This window comes from Bufo gargarizans, chromosome 4, assembly GCF_014858855.1.
Source record: "Bufo gargarizans isolate SCDJY-AF-19 chromosome 4, ASM1485885v1, whole genome shotgun sequence".
NCBI classification, from domain to species: domain Eukaryota; kingdom Metazoa; phylum Chordata; class Amphibia; order Anura; family Bufonidae; genus Bufo; species Bufo gargarizans.
In genome coordinates, this window is record NC_058083.1 from 214,216,150 (window position 1) to 214,233,672 (window position 17,523).

Below are 17,523 nucleotides of genomic sequence, written 5' to 3' on the forward strand. Positions count from 1 at the left end.
TCAGCTGGAAACCACAATCATCATCACACGGCAAGTGACATCTTAGAAATAAGGTACAGTTTTTTGTAGTTTTTATAGCTAAGGTATTCTTATAAACCGTTACAAGTGGTTAACACACTCAGTAATCTCAAGAACACACATACACCCTCACCTCACTGTCCAGCGGACTCTGCTTCTCTGGACTCAAGGTTTTCTGCTGGAGAAGAGAAAATAATGGAATTTCTGGAATGAAATACGCAAAATGCAAACAAACATACACGTGTAGTGAGCTTATATGCTATGATTAAGACCGTGTCGAAACGCGTAAGCAATTTTACTGTAGTGTTTTCCTTGTGTGTACAAGCATTAAGTATTCAATGGTTTTAATTCATTTACCGAATCCCAATTTTTTTCTGTTTGAAATACCAAAATACTAGCTGTGTGGCAGTATACAGAGTATAGCTAATGTGTGAAAATATTGTATGTGGCCACAAGCTACTGTTAAGGGTGGAATGTGTGGAAGCTTATTTAGTCTGATTTATTCAAAGAATCGACCAACATGAGAGACTGACACTAGAAAAGACAATACTGACTGCAGTGAGGCAATGACACATAGGAGAGCGACCAAGCATTGCATACTTCACCCTGCAAAACTAGCTAAGGCATGTCAAGAATGTCAACTAGCAATCAACGGCTCCAAGCCACACACATATCTCACTTATAGACTAGATAGATATAGAGAGAAATAAGATGGAAAGTCTTCAGTCCCTTTCATTTTTTTGATATGTTATGCTGCGGCCTTCGGCTAAAAATAAAAAAAAATTAAGAAAAATTTCACATCAATCTGGGGTATAATGAGAAGGTGAAAACAGATTTTTAGAAATGTTTGCACATTTATTAAAATGGAGAAACTAAAATTTGCATTGACATACGTGTCAAACCCTTTGTTATGACACTTGAAATTTAGCTCTGAGTGACGAGTACAGGGCTCTGACCTCTACCCTGTAAAACACCTTTAGAATTAACTGGAATGATGACTCGGAGCCGACGATCTTGACCATCATCAGAAACTGACCTCACAAATGCTTTTTTGGTTTAATCGTGTAAACTCCACATTAATGCCTATTGTTTTGGAATGGGATGCCCAACACGATCCAGAAAGGTGTGGCCAGTTTCCCGCATTCTTTTGGCAATACAGTGGAGTGTGGAGAAAAGTTAAGAACATATTATCTGAACAAAGGTTTACAGTGTCAGACACCTGCTATATATGCTGTCAGCATGATCAATGCCATTAAACCCAGCATATTGCCTGGTTGGGTTGATCATGCTTTTTAAAACAATATATTTCTTTTGCTTGTATCTTCAACGGCTGCCGAGAAATATGTCCTTTAATTTCTATGCAAATTAGGCAGTTGGAACACACAGGGGTTGGCATTGTTCTTGGAGCACCGCTACTGCTACGCAACACCCCCCCCCCATCCCCATCCCCAGCTTTGATTAACAGGGCTATAATATGGTTCCTTGGAAATAATTTTAAGTCATTAGTGTCCAAGCAATTTGTGATTTCCACTAGGAATGCATGATTTTGATAATGTTCTATGCAGTATATTTGATTGCCAGCACTCATTGGTGGCAGTGGAGCCTCTACTGAGGAGAGCGAGGCCTGTGCAGAGACCAATGAATACTTACCTTGCGATCTTCCCAGCCACTGCACTGCTCTGCTGATTGTGAAGCGGCCGACGCCTCAGTCCACCTGGAAGTGGAGGTGCTGGCGGCATCACACACAGCGGAACAGGGTATCTCCTAGGAGGATCACAAGGTAGGTATTCTCGCTACGCCACCTCAGTGCTCCAACAGCCTAATTTGCATAAAGTTAAAAGTACACATTTCTCAGTAGCAGTTGAAGATCCAAAACAAAAAATAAATATTAAATTACTCAGAATGATAAACCCTACACGGTAATATGCCTGGTTTGATAGGGTTGATCATGCTGGCAGATGTGCTTTGAAACAAGTTACATTTTCTTGAGTTTTTCTATTTATGGACCCACCATCGGACTAAGACAATTTTGCATAGAAAGTCATCACCTATCCACTAGAACAGCAACAACTGCGGTACGGAGATACCCAAATGGAGTGACAGACCCCAGTAAGGCATGAAACTAGTAAAATTCTAAGGCAGCGCTAAATGACACTGATATCCAGATATAACAAGTGAACGTACACTTAAAATACATAAAAAATATTGCAAATATTTACAGTAATTACTCATAAGGCTAGTCTTTATGAAGGACACAGACGCTTACTTTTAAAGAGTCTGGATGTAAGGACCTGTCCTTTATCCTCTCCTCCTCATACTGCTGCGCCGCCAGTTGTGCCTCCTTCCTGGTGCTTTCTAATATTTCTCTTCTATGTCGGTCTGTTTTTGTCTAAAACAACCAGAAAAAAAGGGTACAACGTTAGAGCCAATTATAAAACCTCTATTGCTTTCCTACTTTCTACAGAGATAAAATAAAAATAAAGATCCAGACACTACAGCACAGAAAGCATAGTGTTCAGCATGAGATCATGTCCCAGAAACTAGCACATGCTTTCTCCAGACATTACCTGGTTTGGACTATTTATCAAGGATAGAAGATATGTAGCATCCACCTGGGATCTAAAAGATAACAGAAATAGTTCAAGTCAGAAATTGTATTAACTTTAAAATAATAATATTCTTTACTAGAACACCAACAAACTGCATATCTATTGCAATGCTGCAGGTCAGTGCTAAATTAGGCCTCATTCACATGTCCGTGATGACATCCTTGACAAGATGATCATGTCGATAAAGACATGAAGTATTCATGAAGAATCCATGCTTAGTCCACGCGCCCGTTTTTTGCCCTCCATGTGTCATCAGTATTCCACTGACACTGCATCTGCTAGTAAAGATTTGTGAAAAACACGGATCAAACAAGTATGGCATCCGTGTTGTGTCCATAGTTTTCACAGACCCCTAGACTATAATCACGTGAAAAAAAGGCCATACTTCAACCCACGGTCCATGGAAAACCAATGGTGTGCGAATGCTCATATTAAAGGGATTTAATTATTTTTTATCAAGTGCCCGCAGCATGCCCTCTGAAACAGAGGATTCATACTTACCTGCGCCACTCCGGTCCTCCGTGTTGCCTACGCTTTCTCCATCTTATGGCCCCTGCGCTGTTTACATCTGGCTGGCCATGGTCACAATACCAGCTGCAGCAATGATGTGGACACAAAGCTCACATCACTGCTGAAGCCAGTAATTTGGTAGAGCGGTACATGTTACCATGCCCATGGGCAGAAGTAGATAAACAGCACGGACAACGCGGAAGACTGAAGCAGACAAGTATGAATCTTCAACAATAAAATTGATTGCATACATTTAATCCTTCATGTGCCGTGGTTAAATGTAACCACAGCATCTGTGAGGTCAAAAACCAGGAGAGCATGCTCCTGACTGTGCACCAGCGAGGATCGGGGGAGTCTGATGCAGTGTGCGTCAGCCTTGGACCTCCTGAGTGATCCAAGGCTCACTAGTACCTATGGAGCCCCTAATGCATTGGAGTCCATGAGAAAAACAAATCTAATAATTGCTTGTTATAGCTCCCTATGAGAACTATTAAAAGTTGCAAAAAAAAATAAGTTAAAAAGCTAAAAATTAAGTTTAAGTTAATTTAAAAAAATTAAGAAAAAAAAAAAACACATACTATTAAACTAAGTATTAAATATTTATCCCATACAGCAAACTGGGAATAAAAAAGTAAAAATAGCTGGGTTGCCATTTTTTGGTCTCTTCACCTCCCCCCCACACAAAAAAAAAAAAAATAAAATAAAATAAAAGATCTCAAAGTCATACAGACCCGAAACTACTCATTGTTAAAAAAAAAATAAAAGTTACGAGGGATCAGAGTATGGCGATTTTTTTTGTAGTATTAAAACGAAAAAAATAAATAACTAAATGTTTAAAAAAAAAAAATAAAATATATATATATATATATATATATATATATATATATATACACACACACACACACACACACACACACACACACATCTATACATGTGGTATCACTGTAATTGTACTGCCCCTCTGAATGAAAGTAAAAGGTCAATTTTGCCGCTTAGGAAACACTGTAAAAACAAAACCAATAAAACTGTGGCAGAATTGTATTTATTTTTTTATACTCCATTTGGAATTTTTTCCCTGCTTCCCACTACATTGCATGCAACTGTAAATGGTGCCATTAGAAAGTATAACTTGTTCCACAAAAAAACAGCCCACATACGGCTATGTGAACAGCAAAATAAAGTTATAGCTTTGGGAAGGCTGAGAGTAAAAAACAAATAAATAAATTGCCCAGTCATTATGGGGTTAATGTCTGAAGCTACGTATTTGACTGTCATATAAAGTGGTTTAGTAAAAATCATGACCATGTCAAGTATGCAGCTCTGGTACAATATGGTAAGAGATTCAACATTAGTGCAAATTTTTATCATAAGGCTACTTTCATACTGGCGTTTTGGCTTTCTGTTTGTGAGATCAGGTCAGGATCTCACAAGCGGTCCAAAACGGATCTGTTTTGCCCTAATGCATTCTGAATGAAATAGATCCGCTCAGAATGCATCAGTTTGTCTCCGTTCCGTCTCCATTCTGCTTTGGAGGCAGACAGCAAGACGCTGCTTTCAGCGTTTTGGCATCTGTCTGACGAAACCGAAAAAAAATAATAAGTTACTGTAATACATTTTGGTACAGTGGGAAATTAACATAAGACAACTCTTGTTACTTTCATTACCTGTCAGTTTGTCTACGTGGTGATGGCTGTCTATGCTTATTTTGTATTAAACTCAGAGATTCAGGCCTTTTCAGCTCTTCCTGGGTTCTGCAAGATCACACAAATAACATGAAATTCCTCTAAGCACTGCAAAATATCTACCATTATAAGCCTTAGGCCTCTTTCACACTTGCGTTGTCCGGATCCGTAGTGTACTCCACTTGCCGGAATTACACGCCAGATCCGGAAAAACGCAAGTGTACTGAAAGCATTTGAAGACGAATCAGTCTTCAAAATGCTTTCAGTGTTACTATGGCATCCAGGACGCTATTAAAGTCCTGGTTGCCATAGTAGGAGCGGGGAGCGGTATACTTACAGTCCGCGCTGCTCCCGGGGCGCTCCAGAGTGACGTCAGAGCGCCCCATGCGCATGGATGACGTGCCATGCGATCACGTCATCCATGTGCGTGGGGCGCCCCGACATCACTCTGGAGCGCCCCGGGAGCCGCACGGACGGCAAGTATGCTGCTCCCCCGCTCCCCTTTACCATGGCTGCCAGGACTTTAGCGTCTTGGCAGCCATGGTAACCATTCAGAAAAAGCTAAACGTCGGATCCGGCAATGCGCCGAAACGACATTTAGCTTAAGGCCGGATCCGGATCAATGCCTTTCAATGGGCATTAATTCCGGATCCGGCCTTGCGGCAAGTCTTCATGATTTTTTGCCGGAGCAAAAAGCGCAGCATGCTGCGGTATTTTCTCCGGCCAAAAAACGTTCCGTTCTGGAACTGAAGACATCCTGAACGGATTTCACTCCATTCAGAATGCATTAGGATAAAACTGATCAGGATTCTTCCGGCATAGAGCCCCGACGACGGAACTCTATGCCGGAAGAAAAGAACGCAGGTGTGAAAGAGCCCTTAAAGAGGTTTTCCAAGACATTCATACTAATTACTGATCCTGATGATAGGTCATCAGTAGTAATGAGCGAATAGAGTTCGGATAAAACAACTTTATTTCAATACTGTACGGAGCGAGCACTCCGTACAGTATTAGAATGTACTGGCTCTGATGAGCCGAAGTTATTACTTTGCGAAGTCTCCCGAGACTTTGTATAATAGCTTCAGAAATTAATTTCTACGGTAAAAAAAAAACATTTCCCGAACTCTGGTGCGATTCCAAGGTACCATTAAGAACCGAACCAGAGTTCGGAAAATGGTTTTCTACAGTAGAAATTAATTTATGAAGTTATGATGTGAAGTCTTGCGAGACTTCGCGAAGCAATAACTTCAGCTCATCGGAGCCAATACATTCTAATACTGTATAGAACTCCTGCTCCGTACAGTATTAGAACAAAGTTTTATGCCATCCGTATGCCATCCGTTTTTTTGGGCGGATCCATTGTAACAATGCCTTAAACGGACAAGAATAGGACATGTTTTTGTGGCGCTACGGAACGGACATACTGATGCAGACAGCACACGGTGTGCTGTCCACATTTTTGGCGGACACATCGAAATGAATGGGTCCACATCCTATCTGCAAAAAAAAACGGAATGGACACGGAAACAAACAACGTTCGTGTGCATGTAGCCTTATTGAAAGGCCAGACACTGATTTATAAGGCGGTATGTCCCTGTGAGACCTGGAATCTACTGAATCACACTGACAGTATTATGTCAATGTTAGAGAATAGATTTCAGGACTCTGGCAAGGGTCAAACAGCATTAGAAATCAGTATAATGCTATGTGATACTGTCAGGGGAGCGGAGGTCAGAACAGGACATCACACTGACAGGTTGAGGAGTTCCTCAAATTCAAATCGTTTGGGTGTGTCTGGCCTTAAAAGTGAACATGCACACACATTCAGTATTGATTAAAACATGGACCCTCAATCATTTCATCTAATGAGCAAAAGAAACTCCAGTCCAACACTGATGCTGGGGATATGAAAATCTGCATCAAGCCCTAAAAACCTGACAAGTTAAAGGGGTTGTTCCATCTTATCATTTCCATGGCAAGGTGATACGCCACTGTTACCATAACTCCCACAGAAGTGCACGAGAGCTACGTAAACAGTGTAGCACAGCAGTCTACGGTGTTTCCATAATTTATGAGTTCCAGAGACGACATAGCCTGCTGTGCCACACAGTTAGCATAGCTCCCATGCAGTGCTAGAAGTTACCGAAATAGTGAAGCATCGGCTGCTCCGTTAACTCCACCTCCCCTGGCCAGAGTTTAGTAACATATTAGACATGGAAACGGCAATATGGAACAATCCCTTTAAGCAAGACAGTAAACCTCCAATTATCTACTACTCAATAGTATGACAATCCAAATAATGCAGCTTGCAAAAATAGACCTTAAAGGGGTTGTGTCACTTCAGCAAGTGGCATTTATTATGTAGAGAAAGTTAATAGTGGCATTTACTAATGTAGTGTGATTTTCCATATTGCTTACTTTGCTGGCTTGGTTCATTTTTTCATCACATTACACACTGCTTGTTTCCATGGTTACGTCCACCTTGCAACCCATCAGTGGTAGTCGTGCTTGCACACTATAGGAAAAGGCATCGGCCTGGTGTCCAGGACCGTGATTGTGTGTATAGGCTAATGATTTTTCCTATAGTGTGCAAGCATGGCCACCACTGCTGGATTGTAGGGTGGCCGTAACCATGGAAAGGAGCAAGATATAAGGTGATGAAAAAAATTCATCAAGGCAGCCAAAGAGGCAATATGGACAATCACAATACATTAGTAAGTGGCTTGTATTAACTTTCTCTACATGATGAATGCTATTTGCAGAAGTGAGACAACCCCTTTAAGTAGACTGCTGTTACATTTATTTGATGGTCTGGAACTAGGGCAGGGCCTCCCTTACAACTATGGGCAATAGGAACCATGTGTGTTGCAATAGGAACCATGTGAAGCCTATAATTGTAATATGGGCCCTGGCCCGGTTTATTCAAAAAAAAGACTAACATCCGCTATAAAGACCACTACCATGGTAAATATATAAAGTACATGTGTACATAATTGTGTATGTATGTCTGTGTGCATGAGTGTACTTTTAAAAATTGAAATGATTTTCAATAATCCGATAACTAGTCTCAGACATGCTGGATTATTGGTATTTTACTGTAGCAGAAATAGGAGGCCATAAAAAAAATGTCTAACCTGCTGTGGTATAAATGTCCTCTGGCTTCCTCGGACCTTTGTTGTTCTCTTGCTTGTGCCTGTTTTAATGGCGAGTGCTACGGGAAAAGAAAGAAATATAGGATAAGATCATTCTGACTTGATAATTGTTTAAACCAATATACTGCAATATCACACAGCAAATGGAGCATGCAACCTAAACTTTTCACAATCCAGGTACAGACTTTTTTTCTTACCTCATGTGACACTCTTCTCTCCTCTATATACGCCATGAATTGTGAGCTTAGACTGTCTCCTCTGGAGTGCCTCACCTCCTCCTCCTCTTCTTCTGTAGTATAACTATCTATGTAGTCTATCTGTTCCAAGTCATGCTCCACTATTAGAAAAGAAATCCTTATGACCATTATGGACCAACAAGATTCTGTAAGGGTAGTCCCATGCACAAGCCCGAAGGCTAGAGATGCAGCAGGGAAAGCAGCCGCACTCGTGGTGGGAACTACTCTGGAGGATGAATCTTCACCTCATTTTCTGCGTACTTACCACCTCCATTTGCAATTACTGAACTGCCCCGGGAATCTTGGTTTTGGTGATCTCTTCGAAGCCTCTGCTCTTTAATTGCTTCCGTTGTTCGAAAAGAAAGGTCTGTAAATTCATCTGTAGGCTGTATTGAGGAAGACATCAATAACAAAAAAGTTTGAAAATTCAAAGATTTCAAATACTTGAAATCAACTCCCTATCTGTCAATGTATTTAGGAACCCTATTACGGAAGCTTATGTGACTGAAAATAATAAGAGCAATAACATGACATTTATATGCCAGAAGCATATTAAATCTAAAGTTGTAAACCTTACCTCATTCCCAGACCATCTCTTGTCACCACTGTCAACACTATTAAACCCAGAGTCCAGAGCCCCATATGTACGGCCAGGATACATATCATCATGACTGTAAGAAATGAAAAAGTTAGATATCACAGCTGGAGGTTAAATATACACATGTAATAATCAAGTTGCCACAAGCTACTTAAAGGGGTCTTCTAACCATACACATTGATAGCTCATCCTTTCATAAGTCATATCAATGTGCATGTCTGAAAAATCTTTTCTATATGAAACAACGATTTTGGCACAGCCTGATGGTGAGGCTCTGTCTAAGAGTATAACTAGAATCAGATTGGTCTATAGGTTAAGGTACCTCAAAGTGCCACAAACTGCTTATTATCTAGATCAGGAGTAGTCAAACTTTAAAAAAAAAAAAAATATGGGACCTACTTTTTGTACAGCCTGAATCAGGTCACCTACCAAAAGGATAGGAATGTGCACATCCATATTTTGTCTGTTCATTTTCCAGATGTTTCACTGCCCCATAATACTGATAGCAGCTTTCTCCACATTCATGGCTCCTTTATAGATGACCATTCAGTGCCTTTCATCTCCCCTGCTGTATTTTAAATTGTGGAACAGCCATAAGAGTGTGGGAGAGCTACGCCAGCTCACAGCATAGATCGAGACTGGCAAGTCATTATATTATTTGCCAGTTACCATTTCATTACAAAAGAGTGGTGTCAGGCAAACTCAAAGGTGAACTCAAAGCCTCTTTTATACATCAGTGAATCACAGGAGTGTGCTGCCCATGGTCTCCACGGACAGCAAACTTTAAAGCATGTATTCACACATGAGTGGTTTTCCATGGACTGTAGGTCCAAGGTGACACCATGGAGGCATGATCTATTTTGGTCCATGATTACAGATCCCTCATGTACATTATAGTCTATGGGTCCATGAAAACCATGGACACAACACGGATGTCATCCGTGTTTGGTCGGTGGTTTGCAAGGATCGGTTAGGAGATGCTTTGGAAGTTCATTTTAGCCTACAAGTGTCTGTGTGATACAGGTGACATATGGAGGGCAAAAAACTGAATCATGCCCCTCATCACACCAAGAAGAGCAATAGACTTACCAAGTACTAAAGCCTAAAGGTCTACGGTCATACTCTGGCAGATCTGGAGCATTCTTGAGAGCTTCTATGTTCAGGTATTTAAATATATGGATTTTACCTTTGATACAAATCTGATTAAATAAACACAAAACAATTACCACTCCATATACACAATCTGTTCAAATCACATCATTGCAACCAGTCTTCAGGGAACTCAGGTAAAACATGAAGTAAAGCACATACTTGTGCTGGAGGGGACTGTAGAGGATTATTATCCAAGATAATGGTCTGGAGGTGGCGTAGAGTTCGATAGCACACTGGGATACTGGTCACTTTGTTGCAAGAAAAATCCAATCTCACCAGAGGCAAATCTGCGATTTCTAAAAAAAAGATACAGAATAATGCCACACAAGTAAATAATGTATATCCATTCTCATTAACTGCTACTACAGTTAAGTAAAAATATGGAGGATTCTCCTTTGGCCTATATGATAATATTCTAAATACAAAACTATAAAGTCAAACTCATGGCTTGTAGCACAACAGGTAACAGTGCAGATATGTTTGCATTTTACAGTAACAATACCTGTACATGAAACCATTAAATACAAACATCTTTAACCGTAGGTCCACACAAAACCTTTATAAAGATAAACAACTTTGACAAAAATTATCTTTAAATATATTTTTGGTTGCCCTGAATCACAAAATATTTGTCTGCAAACTTAATTCCTTTATTCATTTTCAAACCCCTGATAGGCAGAAGCCAAACCGTCTCACAGTTTCAGGCTCTCTCAGGTGGATATATTCAACCTAGTAATATATTCTGAATGTGAGGTCTGTGCGTCCAGAATGCTGCTGCCTTCACCAGCTCACCTTCATTCCTTGACTGATTTCTCCTTTTTCAGCTCATGAGGGCTTTCAACTCCCTTGAACTGACAGTCACTGATGCTGAGCGGCGTGCGATTCCTCTGCCCCTGCAGAGTTGCCTGTTCTCTCTACACACTGAAGCCTATGTGAGTCACTATCCTCCTGCAAATTGCCTTGTGTGAGCTTTATTCCGCTATATACAGCCTATGGGCGCTGTTCTCTGATAACGTTAATGCTTGTCACCACACTCTAATCTGTGCCATATGATCTTCTCCCCTTTACTGCTAACTATAATTAATATCCAAGTCATGTCTCAAGAAGCTACACATACTGTGCAGAAGCTAAATTGTAGGACTAATTAGAAAGTTGCTTAATTTTCCATTTAGAAAGCAAATCAGAACAAAAGTGTCTAGACTTTAAAAATGGACTGTGGTGTTTAGAAAAAAAAGAAAAGAAAAATCCCTCTTCCCATAAGCAATGCCACAATAATATGTCAATGGACTGTGTAGTTTTGCATTGAAGCCCATTAAATTGAATGGGAGTGAACGGCAAATTCAATGTTCTGGGGGAAAGTTTAACCAAATTCTGAAGACACCAAAGGCTGATAAATACTGAAACAGAGCAAAGGTGGGGGCTACACTGACTACAGTAGAAACCTGATTAAGTTGACTACCTTTATTGGAGCCTAAATAGATTCAGACACTGAAGCTTGCAGCTAAGTAGGAAATGAACGGCTTGCGCTTCTGTAAAGCCATGCTAAATAATAAACTGGAATAACCCATTTCATCTGTTTAGGTCAGAACATAACTAATTAACTTTGGGAGATGGGGGAAAACAAGATTGTGCAAGCTCAAGTTTATGGATTTTCTAAGCATGGGGTACTGCCAGACTCGGGCCAGTGTACTGATCACACAGTGCCTATTGCTCTATAAATGGGTTTCTTATTTCCCCAATTGTAGCAATAGGGCACATACTTATTACAGAGAACGGGTTAACCAGCCACACATGCGACACTGCTTATTCCATTCCAACATAGTTTACGCATTGCTCAGAATATATTCCAGTTTCTCCATCTTTCCCCCATGAATCTATAAAAGATGGGAGCCCACGAAACACTGAACATTTCATGCAATTAACTGAAAAAAGACGACACGGTCTAGATATTGTTTCCATTCAGCCAAAGCCTAACAGTCAACCACAAGAGATGATCGGCATGTAAGACATGAGTTTACACAAAATATTAAGCATACAAACCTAACACATATGAAACAAGAAATGTAAGACACAGTGTTAAGCATCAGAATACAGGAGCTTTCATTAGTTCAATACTCACATTGTCAGTATTTTAGTACTAAGGGTACTTTCACACCAGCGTTCTTCTTTTCCGGTATAGAGTTCCGTCCTAGGGACTCAATACCGGAAAAAAACTGATCAGTTTTGTCCTAATGCATTCTGAATGGAGAGCAATCCGTTCAATATGCATCAGGATGTCTTCAGTTCAGTCACTGTACGTTTTTTGGACGGAGAAAATACTGCAGCATGCTGCGGTATTTTCTCGGTCAAAAATTCCAGAACACTTGCCAGAATGCCGGATCCAGCCCCAAGTGTTCCGGAAAAACAGATCAGGTTTTGTAATACCAGATATCAGAAATACCAGATCCGTTTATCCGGATTACAACCGGAAAGACCGATATGGTATTGGAATACATTTGTGAGACGGAACAGTCTACAAATGGTATCAGTTTGCATACAGATTGCCGGAACCAACTGCCTCCAGGAATCCAGCGACACTAGTGTGAAAGTACCCTAAGCTGAGTTACACTACATCTTTTACAACAAAGATGATAGATATCTCTCAACTGGCTCCGCTCCTCCTGTTCTATAACATGCTGCAAATTGGAAAGCATAGTCATGGCGATCAGTTCGCATAAAAAGAGATTTGTCATCTCTCCTGACATGTCCAAGTAAATACTTGCATTACCCATAGAATAATAAATCTGAAGCATTTTTGTGCTATTCCTCCTATAACATTTTTTTATAAATTGTCACTTGCTATTCCACTTGTCAGAGGGGTGAATTATTATACAGTCTGACACTCGAGTGGATGACGGCACCCCATACTGACAAGGGGAATGGTAAAACCCAATTTTCAATTTATTCATAAATTACTATAAAGAATAACAGAGAAATGACAGAACAGTGTTTCCTGCTCACCTTCCGGTAACCGCACCAAGTGATTTCTCCTAATGTTCAGATCCCGTAATGATTCTAATTTACCAATCTGCTGGGGAAGTGCTTGGATCTCATTACAGCTCACATCCTGTAGATGACAGGGACAATAATGAATGTGATTTCAAATCAAGTAATGTAACTGCAACGCATTAAAGGGGTTCTCCGGGCATTTCAGCTAATCTATAGTTGGTACTAACCTGTGGAAGGGAGATCTTTTAGACAGTACTAAAATGCAGGTGAACAGGAAAAGAAGCAAACACATCCGGTCGGGACCTAGGTAGAGGAGCCCGCAGCCTGTATGAGTGCAGTGGAGACAGTGGAATCGGCGGAGCAAGGGACAGGTAAGTACCATCTAAAAGATCTTCCTCCCACAACTTCGTACCAACAACGGATTAGCTGGAGCGCCCAGAGAACCCCTTCAATAGTGAAATTAGACAAAACGGAAATCGCAACAGGCAAGTGGAAATATCACCATAACAATTATCTTGATGTATGTGGCCACATAGGCTGTTGGGGCGTCCACTTGAAGCTCAAGTGAATGGAAAGCAACTGTGCTCAGATTCAGCAAGTGGGGGTACAGCAAGTGATTATGAAGCAACATGTGGAAGTCTGACAAGGAGTTGGGGTTTTTCTAGAGATGATCGATTACAGCGCCTTGTCTCGGTAAAACTTGTGGAGTTAATGATACTTAGATGGACTTTCAATAACATAATACATTGCTTTTAGTAAAAGCGCTTAGCTGGATGAACATGTCTGATATGAACCAGATGACATAATAGCCAGTCATGCAAATATTTCTTCATGTGTGCAGTGCAGGGCAGGCCTGGCCCATAGATCACTGAGCACATAAGCTAAATGTGGATAATCCTCTGTGCACCTACCAGCTCAGTCAGATGCCTCAGATGACATATCTCCTCTGGCAAGGAGTCAAGCTTGTTGTTACTTGCAATAAGCACTTTGAGGGGGAGGCTGCAGACGTGCCCAGGAAGTGAAGTCAGCTGATTCCGGCTTGACATAAAAAAGAAAGAAAACATTCAATGAAATAATGCATATAAACCAGGTATTATGCAATTTATGGCATCAAACTGTATTATTGTTTAGTAGCCTATAAACTCACTGACTATTGGTAATGAAGGCTTGGAGAATTTTAAAGTAACTTTTTTGTAATATACTTTAATTACTGAGATCGCACATTTCTATTAGAAAAATAGCTCTATAGTGGCCCATTTTGAGCCTTAGCAACGTTCCTCTGTCTTCTGTTAATAGTAACAGTCAGTGTTAGCAAGTCTCCACAGTTATGTAAACAGAAAACAGAGGAGCGTTGCTAAGGCTGAATGCACACGGCCGTTTTTCACGGCTGTGAGAGGTCCATGGAACCACGGGCTGGATTCCTGCTGAGAGCTGCCGGCTCTGGGGTGGGGGTGGGGGAAGCTGGTGACTCTGGGGTGGGGGTGGGGGGGGGGGGTAGTGGGGGAAGGGGAGAGCTACTGGCACTAGAGGATAGTGGAGCCGATGGCACTGGGGGGAACTAAAGCACTTAGGCTGATCAATTTATATACATGAAAACAGTCTATTAATTCATTTTTTCCTATTCGAGTACTCGATTAGTTGTAAAAATAACTGCAGCCCTACCTGAGATTGAGGAAAGTTAAGGCCTGCAGGTTGAGAGTGGCCTCCGGCACGTAGCGGACACAGTTCTGGTAAAGATTTAGGCTCTCCAAAGAAACATAATTGCAGATTTCCGCAGGAATCTCAGACAATCTATTCCGAGACAGATCTGAAACAAAAGTACAATTATTACTGAGTGGATAAAGCAGCACAGTTCATCTCCATGTTAATTACTGTCCAGCGTATGTCTGCCTAATACAACAGGCCACTGTTATGTACTACAACTTCCATTACTTTCACTGACTCACTGACATCTACACTGCGAGGAGTGCACGCTACATTTTACCTCATTTTTATTACCGGAAGCAAAAATCATTTTTCAAAAATAAACTTTACTAAATCTCAAGCCCAATACTGAGATACTGAGAGAGCAGGCATGTTTGCCAGAGGCAAGCCCGCATCTGTATGTATTGCCACCTTTATATACAGAGTATAAGTGCAAGTACCTGAGGGAGGAAGACAAAGCGGTATGTGTGTACTAGTTTCTCACAGCACTACTACCAAGGGATAATATCCGAAAAGCCCACATTAATGTCACATCAGGATTTGTGAACATTGCCCTTTAAACAAAGTCTACACACAACTTAAAGGGGGTTTTCCGAGATTTTGATACGGATGACCTATCCTTACTTTTCATTCAGTGCAAACTCAAAAGTTTTGCTTAAAGTTGAAAATATTTGTTCAAAATATTAAAAAAGTGCTTCACAATCTGCCAAAGAGAAGAGAAGTTGTTCTAAGGATGGTATTAGACTAGCAGAAGAGACTGAATCGCCTGCTCATCAGTGGAGGAGACCATTGCTATTACATGCAGCAATCGCCTCCACAGTAGCCATCGCTCATCCCCTTACAGAATCATTATTTGTGATTGCAAGTTAAAAGAGCGCTTGCTCGTTCATGTAGTAATCGGGGGCAGTATAGCACAGGCAGATCATCGCTAACCAGCATTCATACTTGCTGGCGATGATCTCAAAGATTCATACAAAGACTTGCTGGCGATGATCTACCCGACTATATGTAAAAACAGTCCTAGGAGCTGAAAACTGCACAGACATAAGAGGAGAGACACAAATCTGCCACTTAGGCCCTTTTCTCACGTCCTTGTGAATGGCCACCCTCAAAAGACAGACTAAGCCACGCCCTGACCTGGTTAGGCCACGCCCCTTCCCACTCCACAGACTCTCTCCCTGCAGCTCATGCTCAGACAGCACAGTGCTGCTGTTTAAAAGGACATCCCTGTGTCTGTCCAGGCCCTGCACCAGACAGAGGACAGGGAGTCTGAAAGCCGGACTGTCCTGCCTAAAACCTCTGGCTACCCTAGTCTTTGTACATATCTGTGACAGCGCCTGTAAAAGGTCCATTTTCTGTCCCTGTGTTTGCTTTGTGCGCTCCATTTTGCATATGTTTTCCATTACACTGCTAGGCTGAAAAGGGGATTAGCATCTCCTGGCTTCAGTCAGTGAAAACCACTGATAGGGATGCCACCAGTGTTTTATGGCCCACAGACTTCAATGGGCGTTTTTGGTCCGCAACTTGAAGCAAAGTAGTGCATGTTACACAGTCAGTGGAAAGCAAGCATCTGTGAACACATTAAAATCAGTGGATAACTGTGCTGTCTGTGGACAACATGGACAGCACACGTCCATGATTTCCTGATGTGTGAAAGAGGGATAAAGGTACTTTCACATTAGTGTTTTTCTTTTCCGGCATAGAGTTCTGTCACAGGGGCTCTATATCGGAAAAGAACTGATCAGGATTATCCCCATGCACTCTGAATGGAGAGTAATCCGTTCAGGATGCATCAGGATGTCTTCAGTTCAGTCATTTTGACTGATCAGGCAAAAGAGAAAACCGCAGCATGCTACGGTTTTATCTCCGGCAAAAAAAACTGAAGACTTGCCTGAAGGCCGGATCCGGCCTTCCGGTCTGCGCATACCGGTAAAAATGTGAAAAAAGATACAAGACGGATCCGTCTGTCCGCATGACAAGCGGAGACACGGATCCGTTCTTGCAATACATTGTAAGACGGATCCGCATCCAGATGCGCCTCACAAATGCTTTCAGTCACATCCAGATCGGTGGATCCGGCAGGCACTGCTGCAAGTGTGACAATAGCCTTAGGCTCCTTTCACACTAGCGTTCGCTGGTCCGCTCGTGAGCTCCGTTTGAAGGAGCTCACGAGCGGACCCGAACGCAGCCGTCCAGCCCTGATGCAGTCTGAATGGAGCGCCTGTCCGCCTCCGCACGGACAGGCGGACAGCTGAACGCTGCTTGCAGCGTTCGGGTGTCCGCCTGGCCGTGCGGAGGCGTGCGGATCCGTCCAGACTTACAATGTAAGTCAATGGGGACGGATCCGTTTGAAGATGCCACAATGTGGCTCAATCTTCAAGCGGATCCGTCCCCCATTGACTTTACATTGAAAGTCTGGACGGATCCGTCCGAGGCTATTTTCACACTTAGCTTTTTTTTTGCCATTTTAATGCAGACGGATCCGTTCTGAACGGAGCCTCCGTCTGCATTATTATGCGCGGATCCGTTCAGAACGGATCCGCCCGAACGCTAGTGTGAAAGTAGCCTAAGGCCTTATTTTTAGCTTTTCTTAGCTGAACAGTTTCCCAGCACTGTCTGCACACACTTCTAGAGAGTAAATCGAATGTATCCAATTGTGGTATGATCTCATGAAAGATTGTATTTCACAGACGCTGGATATTTCTCAAGGACAGGATACAAGGATCTTTCTGTTAAATAATGTGATGTTTAGTGGCCGCCATATACAGTTTTTCACCCATAGTGACGGTACCCATCAGCTGCACTATGCTGCCATAGCTGAGGACAGCACCGCTGGTTTCAGTAATAGATCTACCCTCACCTGTAACTAGCAGC

General features: G+C 41.8%; 1 protein-coding gene across 6 annotated transcripts in view; it reads right to left on the reverse strand.

The window, feature by feature from the left end:
- LRCH3 (leucine rich repeats and calponin homology domain containing 3) overlaps positions 1–17,523 on the reverse strand; it is an 84,921-nt gene that overhangs the window by 38,197 nt on the left and 29,201 nt on the right. For 3 of the 6 annotated variants that reach the window (XM_044288602.1, XM_044288604.1, XM_044288606.1), the window contains exons 2-14: positions 14,608–14,752; positions 13,857–13,983; positions 12,958–13,063; positions 10,117–10,253; positions 9,895–10,004; positions 8,785–8,878; positions 8,473–8,593; positions 8,169–8,308; positions 7,954–8,030; positions 4,802–4,888; positions 2,586–2,637; positions 2,285–2,407; positions 152–193 (exon numbers count right to left, since the gene is read on the reverse strand). In XM_044288602.1, the coding sequence (XP_044144537.1) occupies positions 152–193; positions 2,285–2,407; positions 2,586–2,637; positions 4,802–4,888; positions 7,954–8,030; positions 8,169–8,308; positions 8,473–8,593; positions 8,785–8,878; positions 9,895–10,004; positions 10,117–10,253; positions 12,958–13,063; positions 13,857–13,983; positions 14,608–14,752 (1,361 nt within the window). Of the gene's footprint in view, positions 1–151; positions 197–2,284; positions 2,408–2,585; positions 2,638–4,801; positions 4,889–7,953; positions 8,031–8,168; positions 8,309–8,472; positions 8,594–8,784; positions 8,879–9,894; positions 10,005–10,116; positions 10,254–12,957; positions 13,064–13,856; positions 13,984–14,607; positions 14,753–17,523 lie in introns of all 6 variants that reach the window. The other 3 variants (XM_044288601.1, XM_044288603.1, XM_044288605.1) reach the window with 1 other exon arrangement.